Genomic DNA, 15,587 nt, shown 5'->3' on the forward strand with positions numbered 1-15,587 from the left:
CAATTACAAACTCATATGGAAAAATATTCATGATCTATTACATTTTTAAATTGTAGATACAAAAATCATACAACTTTGCACATACTAATAAAATTACTTTGTACATACAGTGTAATAACATTCAACTTTGTAAAGTTGAAGCGTTAATAATTTTTTGTCTATATTTTTCTATATATATATTTTTTAGGTGAGCTTGGAAACTTGATAAGATCTAGGGTTTACAAAGGCGAGTTCAGCACAGTCAAAGTGACTAAGAACAAGGAAGACAGTGGAAGATAATGGAAGATAGGAGAAAGAGGTCTTTAAGAGAGAAAACCTCACCATAAGGATTAGTTCCTGGGATCCAAGCCCAATAGCTACATCTAGTGCTTAAAGTGAGATCAACAATTTTTAAGTATGACCTTTGCTCTAAAAACAGAAGTGTCACTGGATGAGAAACTGGTTTTTCATTGCCAAGGTTGACAAAGCCTTAAGCAACGCCCAGCAGCTTGGCAGAGGTATGATCATAAATTTCTTTTCTATGAAATAATTTTTCATAGCAATATAATGTAGTATGCCTGGCTCTGTTATTATTGCTAAAGAAGATAGAGCAAGAGTATTATTTGGAAAGGGAATGAAAAAAAAAATCAGGTATCAAAAAGGTTAATGTTGTTTTGCAGCAAACGTAACAGCTTATTATTACAATTCTATCATCACTTTTTCTTATTTAACTGAGAGAGTGAAAAATATGGATGCTACCGTAGGGGAGGAAGAACTATTACTCTACCCTCCAGGTTCTTCTGACTGGTCTAAGAATTAAATTGATGTGAGACAGAATAACAAGAGAAAATCAAAGTTTACTAACAAGTATACATGGGAGAAACCCAGGAAACCTGAGTAACTCATCAAAATGGCTGAAGCCACCACCTTAAACACCATCTTCAGCTAAAGACAAAAGAGGATGTTTGAGGATAGTGGTTTGGGACTTCAAAAGGAAGGAAGGTAATTCACATGGAGAAGGAAAAGCAAACGTTTGGTAAACAAATGTTTGCCATGCCTTGCACAGACAATGGGATGTGAGGAGGGCTAGGTTCCTCCCTGTCTACCACACCTACTTTATTATATTATAGTTATCTACGGTATTTGTTCCTTCCTGACACAGGCCTTCTAGCTTAAATTCTTTTAGGCAGTTAGGGGTAAGGTCAAAGTTTCTTTCTGAGTCTTTTGTTCTTAAAAATAATCAAGCCAAAGAAACACATTTTGAGGTGGAAAATTCTGACTTCCACACTACCAAGACTTAACTATAGTCATAATTCTTAATAATTTCAATATACACAGAGACAATCCTTCCATTAAGCTGGCCTCTCAATTCTTTCACTTTCTTTCCTACAATAATCTTGTTCTCTGCGCTGCTTCAACTACTTACTCCTGTGATGATACCCCAGACCCTGTCTTTACTATAACTGCACCTCCTCCATCTGATGAATACCCTCTACCTTTTCAGTTCATTCTCTCCAACATCCCAGTTTCATTAATTTTTCACATTCACTAGGCATGCCAATGAATTGAACCTACCACCTCTGCACTGTCCCTCACCCCCTCACATCCTCACTCCCAGGAAGTTTGAGGAAAGAGGAAATAAGTTGATACTTAGAGAAAATAATTTTTCAGTCTTTCCTCAAATTTCCAACATTTCCTCACTCTCTGCTGATAACCTGACTTCCTATTAGAGAAACAGATCAGAAGAAAACCTCCAACTACACACTCCCTTCATTACATCTACTAACCAGTTGGCATCTGAAGTCATATACTCTTACTTTCCTACCCGTGCGAGGATCTTCTCCTCAGGAATGTATACATACATATAAAATTTTTCATTTAACTCCAAAGGAATCTCAGATCTACATTAAGTTTATTCAGGGGCCTCAGGTTAAGAATCACTAATGTAAAAAATGGCCTGTCATTTATTTCATATTCCCATGCGTTAGGGGGAGGTGGCAAGGGATGAAGGAACATTGGGGAGATATTTGAATTATTTCACCTAAAAATGTACTAAAAGTTTTGTGGAACAGTGCTCAGTTAATAAAAAGGTATCTATTAAGAGCTGATTCTATGTCTGCCATTGGGAAAAATTTAGGAGAAAGACTGGCATGATGCCAAATATCATCTTATAGATTACTTAATTGTAAAAAGGAAAAATAAACCTTTACCATACAAAGAACTGCCTGTCACCACTGTGGGAGATCAAAATTGGCCACCTCAAAATATGTCTCTTTACCTTGATTATTTTCTCTGAAGGACATTTGACCTTACCCTCCCAAACTGCCTAAAGAATTTAACATAGAAGGCCTGTTCCAGGAAGGATCCACTACTGTATGATAGTTGTAGTATAACGTAAAATAGGTGTATAAAATAGGTGTGATAAGAAAGGTACCAACAGGGCCAGCCCCGTGGCTTAGCGGTTAAGTGCACACGCTCCGCTACTGGCGGCCCCGGTTCGGATCCCGGGTGCGCACCGACGCACCACTTCTCCGGCCATGCTGAGGCCGCATCCCACATACAGCAACTAAAACGATGTGCAACTATGACATACAACTATCTACTGCAGCTTTAGGGGGAAAAAAAAAGGCACCAACAAGCCCATCTTATCAAAAATTCTGTCTCTCAGACCACATTCTCTATAGGCGGCCCTGTAAAGAGTTGTCTGACAAACATTTGCATTTCCATCTCCATGTGAATTGTCTTCTTCCCATCTGAAATCCCAAACCACCATCCCAACATCCTCCTTTATCTATCTGAATATGCTATTTAAGGTGAAAACCTCCACCATTTGTCAAGAAACTGAGTTTCCCTGGTTTCTCCCATGTATACATGTTATAAACCTTTGTCTGATTTTCTCCTGCTATTCGGTCTCATGTCAATTTAATTTGTAGCCCAGCCAGAAAGGACCCAGAGTGGGTAGAGGATGGTCTTCCTCCCCTTCACCACCTTAATCATAACATCAAATTTATCATCACTAATAGTAGGACAAACCTGAAATTACACACCTCCTAATGTGACACAATATGAATTACATAGTATGACCTATGAAGTATCCTTGCCAAACATGTCTAATGTGAACTACTCAAGCCTTGAGTAACTTGAAGTTTATAGGAAACACAAGGTCTAGAAGCAAAAATAAATACAATCAGACAACTCAGAATTAGGGCATTATTCAAGACAACTGGCTTGTTTGCTAAAGAAAAAAATCAAAATTATGAATGGCGGAGGAAGATAGAGTGATTAGATTAAAAGTTTTAGATTAAAAGAGACCAAGGTTAAAACTCAACTGCAATAGGTGGTCATTGATAGGATCCTGGTTCAAAAACAAATTACATACAAAAGGCATTTTGGGAATTGAGGAAATCTAAATATTGACTGGACATTAAATGATATTAGAGAATAATTGTTAATTTTGTTAGGTGTGATACATATTTTGTGGCTATGTAAGACAATGTCCTCACAGGAGATGTACAGCTAAAATATTTAGAGATGAAGTGTCTTAAAGTCTGCAACTTACGGTTCTGACAAAAACAACCAAACACACACACAAATACATAAATAAAACAAATATGACAAACATTAACATTTTTTTTAGGTGATGTGCATATGGGTGATTTTTCTTTTCTGTTCATCTTTTCTTCGTCTAAAATGTTCAGAATAAGAAACTGAAAAAAGAAGACATGCCTAGCCAAATCCTATCCATCTTTAAGAGTCCACTTTGTGCTTTACCTACCTCTTCGAAGGCTTTCTGGCTGATTCCAGGACAAACTGAGTTCTCTCTTTTCCAAATTTCTCTGGTGCTTTTACTTTGAATTCAGCACTTAACATTCTGCCTTAAACCTAGTCTGAATAAACACATTCTAAATTCCTAGAGGACCAAGTGGAAGGTTCTTGTAGTGGAATACAACAACAGGATATAGAAATTAAATAGCTAGGGCCGGCCTGGTGGCCTAGTGGTTAAGTTCCTGCGTTCTGCTTCAGCAGCCCAGGGGTTGCAGGTTTGAATCCCAGGTGTGCACTGATGCACCGCTTGTCAAGCCATGCTGTGGCAGCATCTCACATACAAAATAGAGGAAGATGGACATAGATGTTAGCTCAGGGCCAATCTTCTTCAGCAAAAAGAGGAAGACTGGCAACAGATGTTAGCTCAGGGCCAGTCTTCCTCACCAAAGAAAAAAAAACAACAGAAAAAGAAATTATACAGCTAAATTAGAATGAGATAATGGGTGGCCTTTACTGAGCCAAGGTGATTAAGCGAGTTAATAACAAGACTTAAGGGTGAATGATGAGGGCCAAAACTGGGAAGGTAACAATAAAAATGAAAAGTCCTGGGAATTATGCAAACCATTTACACTCCTAGCTTGCATTTGGGCTTTTATTAGCTTTCACAAATACCTATCCAAACCGGGACAGCCTTGAAAGTTCTCCAGCTTTGCAACATCACAGCTATCACGTGTGAACTCAGGGGCTAACTGGGAGAGAGGGTGACTTTAAGTAGAATTCTTCAGGCAGCTCCAACATTCATTCGCTGAAGCCAGGACCTTTAGAGAGCCTCCTCTGGCACCCTTATTTCCAAGGATACTCTCCTCATCACGCACGTGCTCAGTAACAAATAGCCTCCGGAATATTCAAAATGATCGAATTTACCGAAGTGATTAAATTTCCGTTTAAGTTGTCTGAAGCACAGAACACCATTCTCTTTAGGTCCAGCGTTTGCGAGTTAAGTGTACTTTGAGTCCTTAAAGCAGACCCGATTTGGGTTTGGTAGGTTTCTCCGGTAAAGGTCAAGGCAGACGGCCAGCTTCCGCCAGGCCTCTGCCGGAGCCCGCGCGGAGGCCCCGGGAGCCCTCTCACCCAGATTCCGCGCCCTGCAGCCCTCCGTGTCCGTCTCCGCACTGCTGTCGGCCCCGGCTTCCCCCGGAGGGCGCGGCGTCGGGACTCGGACGACCAGAGGGAAGCGAAGCCCGTTCGGGGACCACCCCTCGGACAGGTCGGGCCTCGAGAGCGCTTTAGACCCCCGCTCAAGGTCGCCCGGAGGGCACAGGCGAGGTCAGCGAGTGTCGCTGTCGCTAACCCGCAAACGCCGCCCTGGCCTCCTCCCGCTGCCTGCACGCCCTTCCTTCGGCCGCCACGTCCCCTCCCCGGCCCCGCCCACACCCACGGGGCGAGCCCAGCGTGTGGGCGGGGCCGGCCCAGCGTGTGGGCGGGGCCGCGGAGTCCCGGCTTTGTCCCCTGGCTCAGAGACTGAGGGACCCGCCCGCGGGGCAACATGGCAGCGGTGTTGAGGCGAAGCTGCGGGGTGAGAGGAGAAGCAGGGTCGCTGGGGGTGGGGAATGGAGGTTGTGGTGTTCGGGGAGGGGGCATGGGCCGAAAATAGGGGCGGCCCGAGGGGCAGGACGCCGTGCTGGGGAAGGAGCCCGCCTCGCCCAGCCCTGGCTGCGGGCCGGCGTCCCGGCCCCTCGGCTCCCTGGGGGACACAGTGCATCCCGGGTTTTCACTTTCCCGTTTCCTCCCGGCAACTGCTCCCTGTATAGGCGGCGCTCACTTTTCAGAATATCCTTTTTCTGTCTCTGGCCCGGGACCCCTCTAAATATCTCCCTTAGGAATCCCACCCTTTCCGAAGTGAAGCTGTCTCTGAATTGGGGGGATCTCAGAAGCACCGCCCTGTTTTTGCTGAACTGGCATAGTATCTCTTCGAGAAAACTCTCTATACCGGCTCTCTGTCCTCAGCCCAAGAAGGAAATGATAAAGTAGATGTCATTCTGTAATTGTGCAGAATTCAGGTAGTCTTATCTTGGGTGCCTGCGAAGTCACGGGGAAAGGAAAATGGAGCAGCTGCTCTTTGAGATACTTAATATGTTTAACACGCTTTTTGTGTTGCAATATGGAGTAGCATGCTTCGACGTTGCATAAGTTGAAAAAAAACCTACCACAGATTTTTCCTTGAAGCTTGTCTATCTATCTAGTGTTGTGTCTTACAGATTCTAAATTGTCTCAGTCACTAGATGCATTTTGCTGTCTTAAATACTGATATATTCACACAAGACTGCCATTTAAATGTCACTTATAATTGAGTTAAGAAAGTTATGTCCTTGACCAAAAAAGCAGCAGTTTTAGAATTCAGAATAATTCTGATAGATTGTTGCCCAATATTCGTCACTGCTATACAAGTTAATGGACTCTGAAGGCAAAACTTGGGGGACTTTAAAAATGATTTTTAACTCTGACATCAGAAAAAAAGAGATTTCTCAATCTCTCCAAGGAAGGATATAGATAAACCCGGTCGAGAAAACTTACACTCCTGTGTCACTTCTTTGACACTCCCTTAAAACTAAGACTCTATATTCCTAAGAAATATGCAAAAGTGTTTAATTATAGTTGTGCTGTTATGCAGAGTTGATGCTTAATTAAAGTTGCTGTCTTTTGCAGATTTGGAATTTCATTGTTCTGGCCAGAGAGTCCAAAGTAATAAAACCAATATTTATATGGCATTATGCTTTCAAAACTTTATCTTATGTTCATCATCGCAACAAAATATCTAGTAAGATTTTAGCCCCATTTTCCAGATTTGAAAAGAAGCTACAAGAAGTTTGTAACTGGTCCAGGTTCTTAAAAGTAGTTGTGGAGTCAAGACTCAAATTCAGCAATTATAACTCCAAATAATGTACTATTTCTATATTCTATGTCTACTAAGCCACCTCTCTAATTAAATGACTAACATGATTACGTAACTAACAGGTCAATGGGCATTATTCCCTGGCTGTAGCTACCTTTGTACTTTGTTTTACATAACATGTTTTCCTAAAAAATCATAGGTAAGCTGACTTTTTGTAAATTATTTTAAATCCACTAATTCCCTATTTGAAGTCCCTCAGCAGACCATTTTACCTGTTTTGTGAGGTCTCATTTTTGTGCATTGGTGTCTAAACACACATTTAGAATACAGTCAAGTTTTTTGGTCTGATTTTTGTGGGATATTTTTCTTCTTTATAGAATCTAATAACCAATTAGGAGACTTAAATCGAAAGTGCAGTATAGTAAGGTGGTTAATGGCATGGGCTCTTGATAGTAAATGTGAGAGTTAGAATCCTGGTTCTGCTTCCTAATAGTGACCTTGGCCAATTTTCCTTGACCTCCCTGAGCCTCAGTTTCTTCATATGCAAAACAGAAATAAAAATAGTACCTTAATCCTAGGCTTGACCTGGAGATTCAGTGAATTAATAGTGGAATGTGACTGTAAACAACAATAGGTTTGGACTATGACCGCTAGTCAATGAGGACCAGAGAAACCATGTTTTACTTCCAAAGTAAAATTAATGAAAATTGCAAAGAAATGTGAATTTTCATACTCTACTGTTGACAGAAACTTAGACTAGGTGCCAAGGGAATCTCCAATTAGAAGCTGGTAACACAGAACCCACCTGACACATGGAAATTACACAAGGTTCACAGCAAACGGACCAGTAAAGGCCTATCAGGAAAATGCAAGGAAAAAGAAAACAACAGTGGGAATCACAGGATTAGTCTCATGGAAAATGGCAGGAGTCAAGGCATAAGGCAAAATTCATCATAATAGTCACGGTGATTAGAGAGGTCCCCTATATAAGGATAAGCAGACAGTTCCTCAACTGCAGCTCCTTAAGTTTTCTCCTGATTTCTCTCACCTCTTCCAGGAACATTTCCATATCATCTCATCTCTACCCATCCCATCACTGACCTGCCTGTTGGGTATGACCCACAGGAAGTTAGGGGCAAGTCAGGGAGCCTGTGCCATCTGTTATTTCCTGCGGGCTGGCAGCCTTTGCTCCCTCCTGAAGGGCCATCTTCCTCTCCCTTCTGCAGGGGGTGCTTCATTTGTTTGTTTTCCTGGTAGGATCCTTGCTGTCTCCTCTTCCTCCTGATTCTTGCCACCAGTCCGCTGCCAGGATGCTTGACACTTAGACCTATAGACCTGCTCTGCCTTCCCTAGGCCCGATGCTAGCCCGCTGTGGGCAGGGCAGCAGGGGGCTGCACTGACGGCTGCGTCCAGCATGTTACCATTTTTAAAGGGCTATTTAAATTAAGATATTTGACAGTCTATGTTGTCACTTTAAATGTAGGTGATTCTCTTTCCAAGTTGAAGCTGTCATCTACAAAGTGGATTTACAGATTGTGAAAAACAAAGCAAGTTCAGTTCTTGATCTTTTAGTATATTGTGCAGCTTCTCTCCTCTTTCAGTGTCTACCTTATTAGAATTGTTTAGGGATAGTTCCATCAAAGTCTTTTGAAGTGTAAATTGTGTAATTTTGGCTGTCCCCCAACCTTTATTCAGGAGTTCCAATATAGTTTCCAGTTTGGTAACTTTATTGTTTATTTTTATTTATTATTTTTGTGAGGAAGATCAGCCCTGAGCTAACATCCATGCCAATCCTCCTCTTTTAGGAGGAGGATTGGCCCTGGGCTAACATCTGTGCCCATCTTCCTCCACTTTATGTGGGACGCCGCCACAACATGGCCAGAGAAGTGGTGCGTCAGCACATGCCCGGGATCCGAACCTGGGCCGCCAGCAGCGGAGTGTGCACACTTAACTGCTATGCCACAGGGCCAGCCCCCAGTTTGGTAACTTTAATAAATGCAAGTGGTTACTTTTGTGTACATTTTTATCAGTATAAAAAAGGATTGCAAAGGAATAATATGTGTATATCAGATTATATTGTTTTTATATATCCTTTTGAATAAATATTATATTTCAGATATTAAGACAAGTAGTATATTAATAATTTAGAACAGGGTTGGCAGACTTTTTTGTGAAGGGACAGATAGTAAATATTTTCTGCTTTGTGGACCATATGATCTCTCTAACAACTACACAACTCTGCTGTCAAAGCAGCAATAGACAATACAGTGTGGCTGTGTTCCAATAAAGTTTTTTTACAAAAATGGAGGCTGCCATAGTGTGCTGACCTCTGGCTTAGAGCATTCTGAGAATGCTTATAGACAACAGCAGAAAATATAGAACATGGCTTTGGGCTAATTTGTTTTGTTAAATAGAGTGAGGGTATAGGAAATGGGGTCCTCCAAGGGGAAGATTCCCAGAGGCACACCTGGGGGGCTCACAGGGTTGTTAGTGCTATAGAGTTGATTCCGACTCCTAGTGACCCTGCGCACAGCAGAGCGGAACCCTGCTGGGTCTTTTTGTGCCATCTTCTCACCTCTGGCACTGTGTGAGAGAATGCTCTGCTGCTATTCACAGGGTTTTGATGGCCAATTTTTTTTTCTGGAAGTGAGTGGCCAGGTCGGTCCTTCTCCCTAGTGTCCTATTCTGAAAGCTCCACTGAAACCTCTCCACTATGGGTGACCCTGCTGGTGTTTGAAAATACTGATGGCATAGCTTTCAGCATCACAGCAACACACAGCCACCAAAATATAATGACTGACAGACGGGTGCTGTGGTTCCTTGACCAGGAAACAAACCCAGGCCTTGTGGTGAGAGCACTGAATCTTAACCACTAGACCACGAGGGCTGGCTCTCAGGGCTCACAGTAACAGGGTATCAAAGTTGATGGATTAGGCAAGTCTTGGACACATTACAATACCATATAGCACTGATTAGTTTTATTTCATTGCTTTCTTTAAAAAAAAAATTTCCTTTATGGGGCCAGCCCGTGGCGTAGTGGTTCAGTTCTCGCGCTCCACTTTGGCGGCCTGGGGTTCGCAAGTTTGGATCCCAGGTGCGCACCTACGCACTGCTTATTAAGCCATGCTGTGGCAGGCGTCCTACAAATAAAGTAGAGGAAGATGGGCACGGATGTTAGCCCAAAGCCAATCTTTCTCAGCAAAAAGAGGAAGATTGGCAACTGATGTTAGCTCAGGGCTAATCTTCCTCACCAAAAAAAAATTCTTTATGATAGGTCTTCAAATATCTGGTGCTTATTTAATATAGAAATCAAATTGTACTTGAAGGCATTTAAGTGATGACTTAAAGAACTATGCTCTTGAGCACGGTCAAACAAGTTGCTGTACTCACTTGTAATTGTTAGCATTCCCTTGTTTGATTGATGTTTAATTTATCCAATTTATTTTAATAGAATTGTTCTTTACAGCTCCTGAGAAGTATTTCTCGTTTTGACTGGAGATCACAACATACAAAAGCTGCCCTACAACGTGAACGAGGATTGGGATTTAGTTTTGGTATATGTTTCGTTCTGTCTTTTCACTTGAAACTTATATTTGTTATATATATGCAGCTCTGTATACGTATTCATCTGGAATATGTTTTTAAACAAACTTGGTAATGTCTGCCAATGAGTAGAACCAATCACCATTCACAGATTTCTCACAGTTGGTCATACCCATTCTTCCTGATCTTGTTTTCTTCTTCTTTTCGTATTTGAGTACCCTACACATAGATCTGTCTTAGCAGCATACATATATATTCCTGCCCTTTTTTTCTAAATATATACCCCAAAATAATTAACAGATTTACTGATACATATGAATAATTTTCAACTTAGAAATTTGAATGCAACAAATAGTTCTTTTATTTATTTATTTATTTTGCTGAGGAAGATCTGCCCTGAGTTAATGTCTGTTGCCAATCTTCCTCTTTTTTTCTTTGAGAAAGATTAGCCCTGAGCTAATGTCTGTGCCAGTCTTCCTCTATTTTGTATGTGGTTCACTGCCACACCGTGGCTGATGAGTGGCACAGGTCTGTGCCCGGGATATGAAGCTGCAAACCTGGGCCGCCAAAGCAGAGTGTGCGAAACTCAACCACTATGCCACAAGGCTGGCCCCTGCAACAAATACTTCTTCAACACGTGCTAGATACACAATGCTAGGTGCCTGCTAATAAGCCAAAGCCTGTTTTGGCCATGATATATCTGAACTGCAGTTTGGGTGTTACTAGGTGTAGTTTTCAGTCCTGGGACCAGGGAGCCATGGGGTGTTGGAGGGAAAAGGAATAAGATTTTCTTTCCCGAGGCCGGCCCCGTGGCGTAGCAGTTAAGTGTGTGTGCTCCACTGCTGGCGGCCCGGGTTCGGATCCCGGCACCATTGACGCACCGCTTGTCAGGCCATGCTGTGGCGGCATCCCATATAAAGTGGAGGAAGGTAGGCACGGATGTTAGCCCAGGGCCAGTCTTCCTTAGCAAAAAGAGAAGGATTGGCTTGGATGTTAGCTCAGAGCTGATCTTCCTCACAAAAAAAAAAAAAAAAAAGATTTTCTTTTCCCTTTCCTCTCTAAAATGAAGACCCTGGGCAAAAAATTTTGAAATAATAATCCATATCTTTGGTATCCTTTGCCTCCTAAAGTGCTTCTTGCCTCAAAATTATTACCTTTTCTCTACTTAAAAACTCAGTTCTCAGTTTCTCAGTTTACTTGTTCTCAGAAGAACAGTTAAAAGACAGCTGAGATGATTAATTCACATCCAGGTACAAATGACAATCTCAAAGCCCTCTAGGGTTATGCTTTTTGGTTTTTATTTTACCTTTTAAGATGGTTAGCTTCTTTATATAAAGTTTTTTTTAACAGAATTAAATGAAAATTTTCAAGCAATATGAGGTTAGTTTGGGGCACTGGATCTTCTTACTTCCTTATTGAGATGGTAGCATTGGTATGGTATGATTGCTGTCTACTTTCAGTTTGTCACATACAGATTCATACTCAGTGGTAAGAGACTAGCAGGAGGAATATGGTGGTTGCTGAGTGACAGAGGATGAGATAATGTAAGAGTTTAGGGGGAGGTTGTGAAACTCAAGTAAAGGAATAGGGATACCTATGACCGGTTGCACCTGCTGCTTTATAAAATGGGGGTAATATTTACAATACAAGATTTATCTGAAGATTAAATTATATGATATATGTAAAGTCTTTAGTACATAGTTACTGGATCAAAGTAGGTTCTCAATAAATAATACATAATAGATCCCTGCCTTCCCTGCCCTTTACCTACCCACAACCTTGATATGGACTGGCCCTGATTTTAGAAGTAAAGTTGTCATGTAGAGAAGACTGGACTGAAACTCAAAGTATACTTTTACAGCTCCTTCGTTGTAAGACTATAGGGCGATCACTTTCTGAGTCTGGGCTTTAGTTTCCTTATCTATAAAATGAGAGATTTGATCTTAGGCTATTTGATTCAGCATCAAAATTCTAAAGTCTTTTACATTTCTTTCTCACATCCCTATACACCTGATTACTATAGTCTTAAACGTTCTTGCTCATTCTTAACCTCTGTGCTTTTGCTCTCATTCTTCTTGCCCAAAATACCCTCTAACTCTTTAAATTTTACCTGTCTTTTGATGTTGGATGCAACCACATTAAAACCCTATGATAGTGTGGATCTGAAAAAAGGCAACAGCGATTGGTTCCTGTCCTCAGTCCAGCCACCATATTCATTTTGTTAATTTTATAACAACATAACCCTATATTTTATGTAATTGAATTGTTTGGACACCACTTATCATAGCATTACAGCAGAGTTTTATGTTATTATTACCTTTTGGGAAACCTTCCCACCACTTTTACCAATTGCTTTATGCTAATTTATAAATTTAAATTATCTGAGTTTAAAGAAGGAGTAAAATTGAAATTATGGTATTGATATTCTTATATGATATTTTGGAACAGATTATTGGTTTTTGGTCACCGAGCATGTTTCATCTCCCTAGTTACATTGATTCTTGAGATCAGGGCATGTCTTATATACTAGTTTCATTTCAGTGTTAGTAAACATTTGATAACTCTGCTTAGGAACTAGTAATAAGTAAAAAAAGTATTTCTTTTACCTCACCAATCAGAAGAGAAAAACTCAAGTTTATATCTATTACTCATTTATAAAAGCTAGAAATCTTACCTACCTCCTTTAGCATCTGTTTTGACATAGATTTATTTACATTGTACAGTGAAATCTTGATTAGTATGAAAGCACAGTGTAGTCTTTGACTTTCTGGTTAATCAAGGGTTAAAGTCTCCGTTATAAATATAAATTTCCCTACATTCTGATTTCAGAGGACTTTTTCCCTCAACTCACTGTCCTATTTTAATGTTTCCTAAATAACTTTCCCTTAGAGTTAACTGAACAGCAGAAAGAATTTCAAGCTACTGCTCGTAAATTTGCCAGGGAGGAGATAATCCCGGTTGCTGCAGAATATGATAAAACTGGCGAGGTAGGTATATACATTTTGAAGAGAGAAAAAGTCTTTTACATTTTTTGCAAGATTATATAATCAAACTATCTAGATTTTAAATGTGATGGGCTTTTTTCTTTATCTTTTTTTCTTTTAGTACCCTGTACCCCTAATTAAAAGAGCCTGGGAACTTGGTTTAATGAATACACACATTCCAGAGAGTTGTGGTAAACTTTCTTCCCATTTTTAATCGTAGAATGCATATGAACAAGAAAAATTGTGGAACTCTACTCAGTCATTCTTTCAAATATTTTTTGCCATTAAATGGCTTTCTACCTTCGTCTCCTTGTTCAGACTTCAGCATTTGCCTGCATTTAGAAGCCTTCTACTCAACACTTGGAGGCATTTTTCCTTCTTTATAACTGGTTCCAACGTTAACTTGATCCTAAACTTGGTAACTTCTCTATCTAGAGTTGGTCAATTTGTTGCATTTTAATTCTACCTTCGATTTTACATGTTACTGAGATTTTTTTTCCTGTAAAGTTGTCAACTCCTTTCCTCAGGTTAAAGGGTCTAAGTTTTTGCAGAGCTGAATTAAGTTTTTACAAAATCAAGTTGAAACAGGAAGATAGGTCCAGATTAAAAATAGTAAGATAGGTTTTTGAAATTTTTGGAACTTATTTTAGAAAAGTATAATTTGTTACTGTGCTAGCCAGAACACTTTTTACTTTCTTGTGGTATAGGTATTGTATTCGCAAATTTGCTTTTAAAACCAATTAGGTCACATTGGAAGTTATTAAAGTAGTTTAGCTTTATTTCTGTTGAGATGGCCTACATATTATAATGGGCTTTTAAAACATTTTGATACTATAGGAGGTCTTGGACTTGGAATTTTTGATGCCTGTTTAATTACTGAAGAATTGGCTTATGGATGTACAGGGATTCAGACTGCTATTGAAGGAAATTCTCTGGGGGTAAGTTACTTAGAAAATTAATTGCCTAACTGAGCTGTTGTTAATGAGACAGTTACTGCTAGGTTAGGTTGGTTGGTGGAACACAGTTTTCTTCAAAAAAAGAACGCGGGATTCTGCAGTGAAGCCTGGAGTTGCTTATTCCAAGAGTTGATCATTCTGGCCCTGTTGTCTCCAGTACTTGGAGTCTTAGCTGTCCCTGTGGGGAAACTGTACACTTTGGCTGCTGCTTCAGTTCTTAGGTAACAAATGGCAAGGCCAAAAACCAGCATTCAGGAGGATTAGGATGGCTTGCTGCCACTGCTGGCGGTGCTGAAATTTGGTGAGCAATTCTGAGGAGGCCTGGTCATATATACCACGTAATTTATCCTCAATTTAATTCTTTATTTGTGCATTTTGCTACAGTAGATTTTTACATAATATATTACCAAAAAGTTCTATATATAACTTTATGTACTTGGATTAACAGATTTATTTCCTCATGGTTTTGGCTCTCTCAGAGGCAGAATAAAGGCTAGTTCTTTGGACTTACCCTTTGGGGGAAAATAATTCTCTTGTTTTGAATTATGGTGTCTCTGAACTTAGATACCTATGTATGTAAGTTCAGAATGAAAATATCTTTCTTCTTTTAATATCACTTTCCTTTGGTAGCAAGCGCCTGTTATTATTGCTGGAAATGACCAACAACAAAAGAAGTATTTGGGGAGGATGACCGAGGAGCCAATCATGTGTGTGAGTATGTGCAGCCGCTGCTTCATTTCACGTTTAAAGGAGCTAACAAGGGTGTTAGTTCTCCTTTTCAATCTGTGTGTATACATGGGGCTATCACACATTAAGACAAAAGTTAGCAATGTATTTAGGTATAATGATGTTTCTGGGATTGACAAGAAAGTGTCATAATAATCCTCTTGCTTATTTCCAGGAGAAAGACACCTACTTATAATGTTTCTGGGATGCCAAAAAAAGTATTATAACAATCCCCTAGCTTATTTCCAGGAGAGAAGTATCTACTTAATGGAGCACTCTTCAGTTGAAGAACTGAGTGGTTGTGTCAGGAAGTTCAGATTGAATGTATGACAGTGGGTGTTTGAACTAAGTAGTCTTTTGAACTAATAAAGTGACTGAAAAGATTTCAGTTTATTTGTTGAATGACCCAGTGACTTGGGGAGAATATGTATAGATTTTATTTAATTCCCGGAGAGCTACTCAACAAATATTTAAATTGGATTTTTTAAAAAATATATGTATATAGGGGCTGGCCCAGTGGCGTAGCGGTTAAGTTCAAGTGCTCCACTTCATCGGCCTGGGGTCTGTAGATTCGGATTCTGGGTGTGGACCGACGCACTGCTTATCAAGCCATGCTGTGGTGGCGTCCCAAGTAAAGTGGAGGAAGATGGGCACGGATGTTAGCCCAGGGCCAATCTTCCTCAGCAAAAAGAGGAGGACTGGCAATGGATGTTAGCTCAGGGCTAATCTTCCTCTCACACA

General features: G+C 40.4%; 1 protein-coding gene and 1 pseudogene across 2 annotated transcripts in view; one reads left to right on the plus strand and one right to left on the minus strand.

Moving 5' to 3' along the window:
* The first annotated feature begins 5,231 nt into the window (after positions 1–5,231).
* Positions 5,232–15,587, plus strand: part of ACADM (acyl-CoA dehydrogenase medium chain) — a 33,220-nt gene continuing 22,864 nt past the window's right edge. The window contains exons 1-6 of one of the 2 annotated variants that reach the window (XM_058538307.1): positions 5,232–5,320; positions 10,104–10,191; positions 13,070–13,167; positions 13,286–13,355; positions 14,002–14,102; positions 14,751–14,831. In XM_058538307.1, coding sequence (XP_058394290.1) covers positions 5,291–5,320; positions 10,104–10,191; positions 13,070–13,167; positions 13,286–13,355; positions 14,002–14,102; positions 14,751–14,831 — 468 coding nt within the window. In that variant the 5' untranslated portion in view covers positions 5,232–5,290. Of the gene's footprint in view, positions 5,321–10,088; positions 10,192–13,069; positions 13,168–13,285; positions 13,356–14,001; positions 14,103–14,750; positions 14,832–15,587 lie in introns of both variants that reach the window. The other variant, XM_058538306.1, reaches the window with a different exon arrangement.
* Positions 7,490–7,887, minus strand: LOC131404071 (protein BEX3-like; annotated as a pseudogene).

Source organism: Diceros bicornis, chromosome 4 (genome assembly GCF_020826845.1).
Source record: "Diceros bicornis minor isolate mBicDic1 chromosome 4, mDicBic1.mat.cur, whole genome shotgun sequence".
NCBI lineage: Eukaryota > Metazoa > Chordata > Mammalia > Perissodactyla > Rhinocerotidae > Diceros > Diceros bicornis.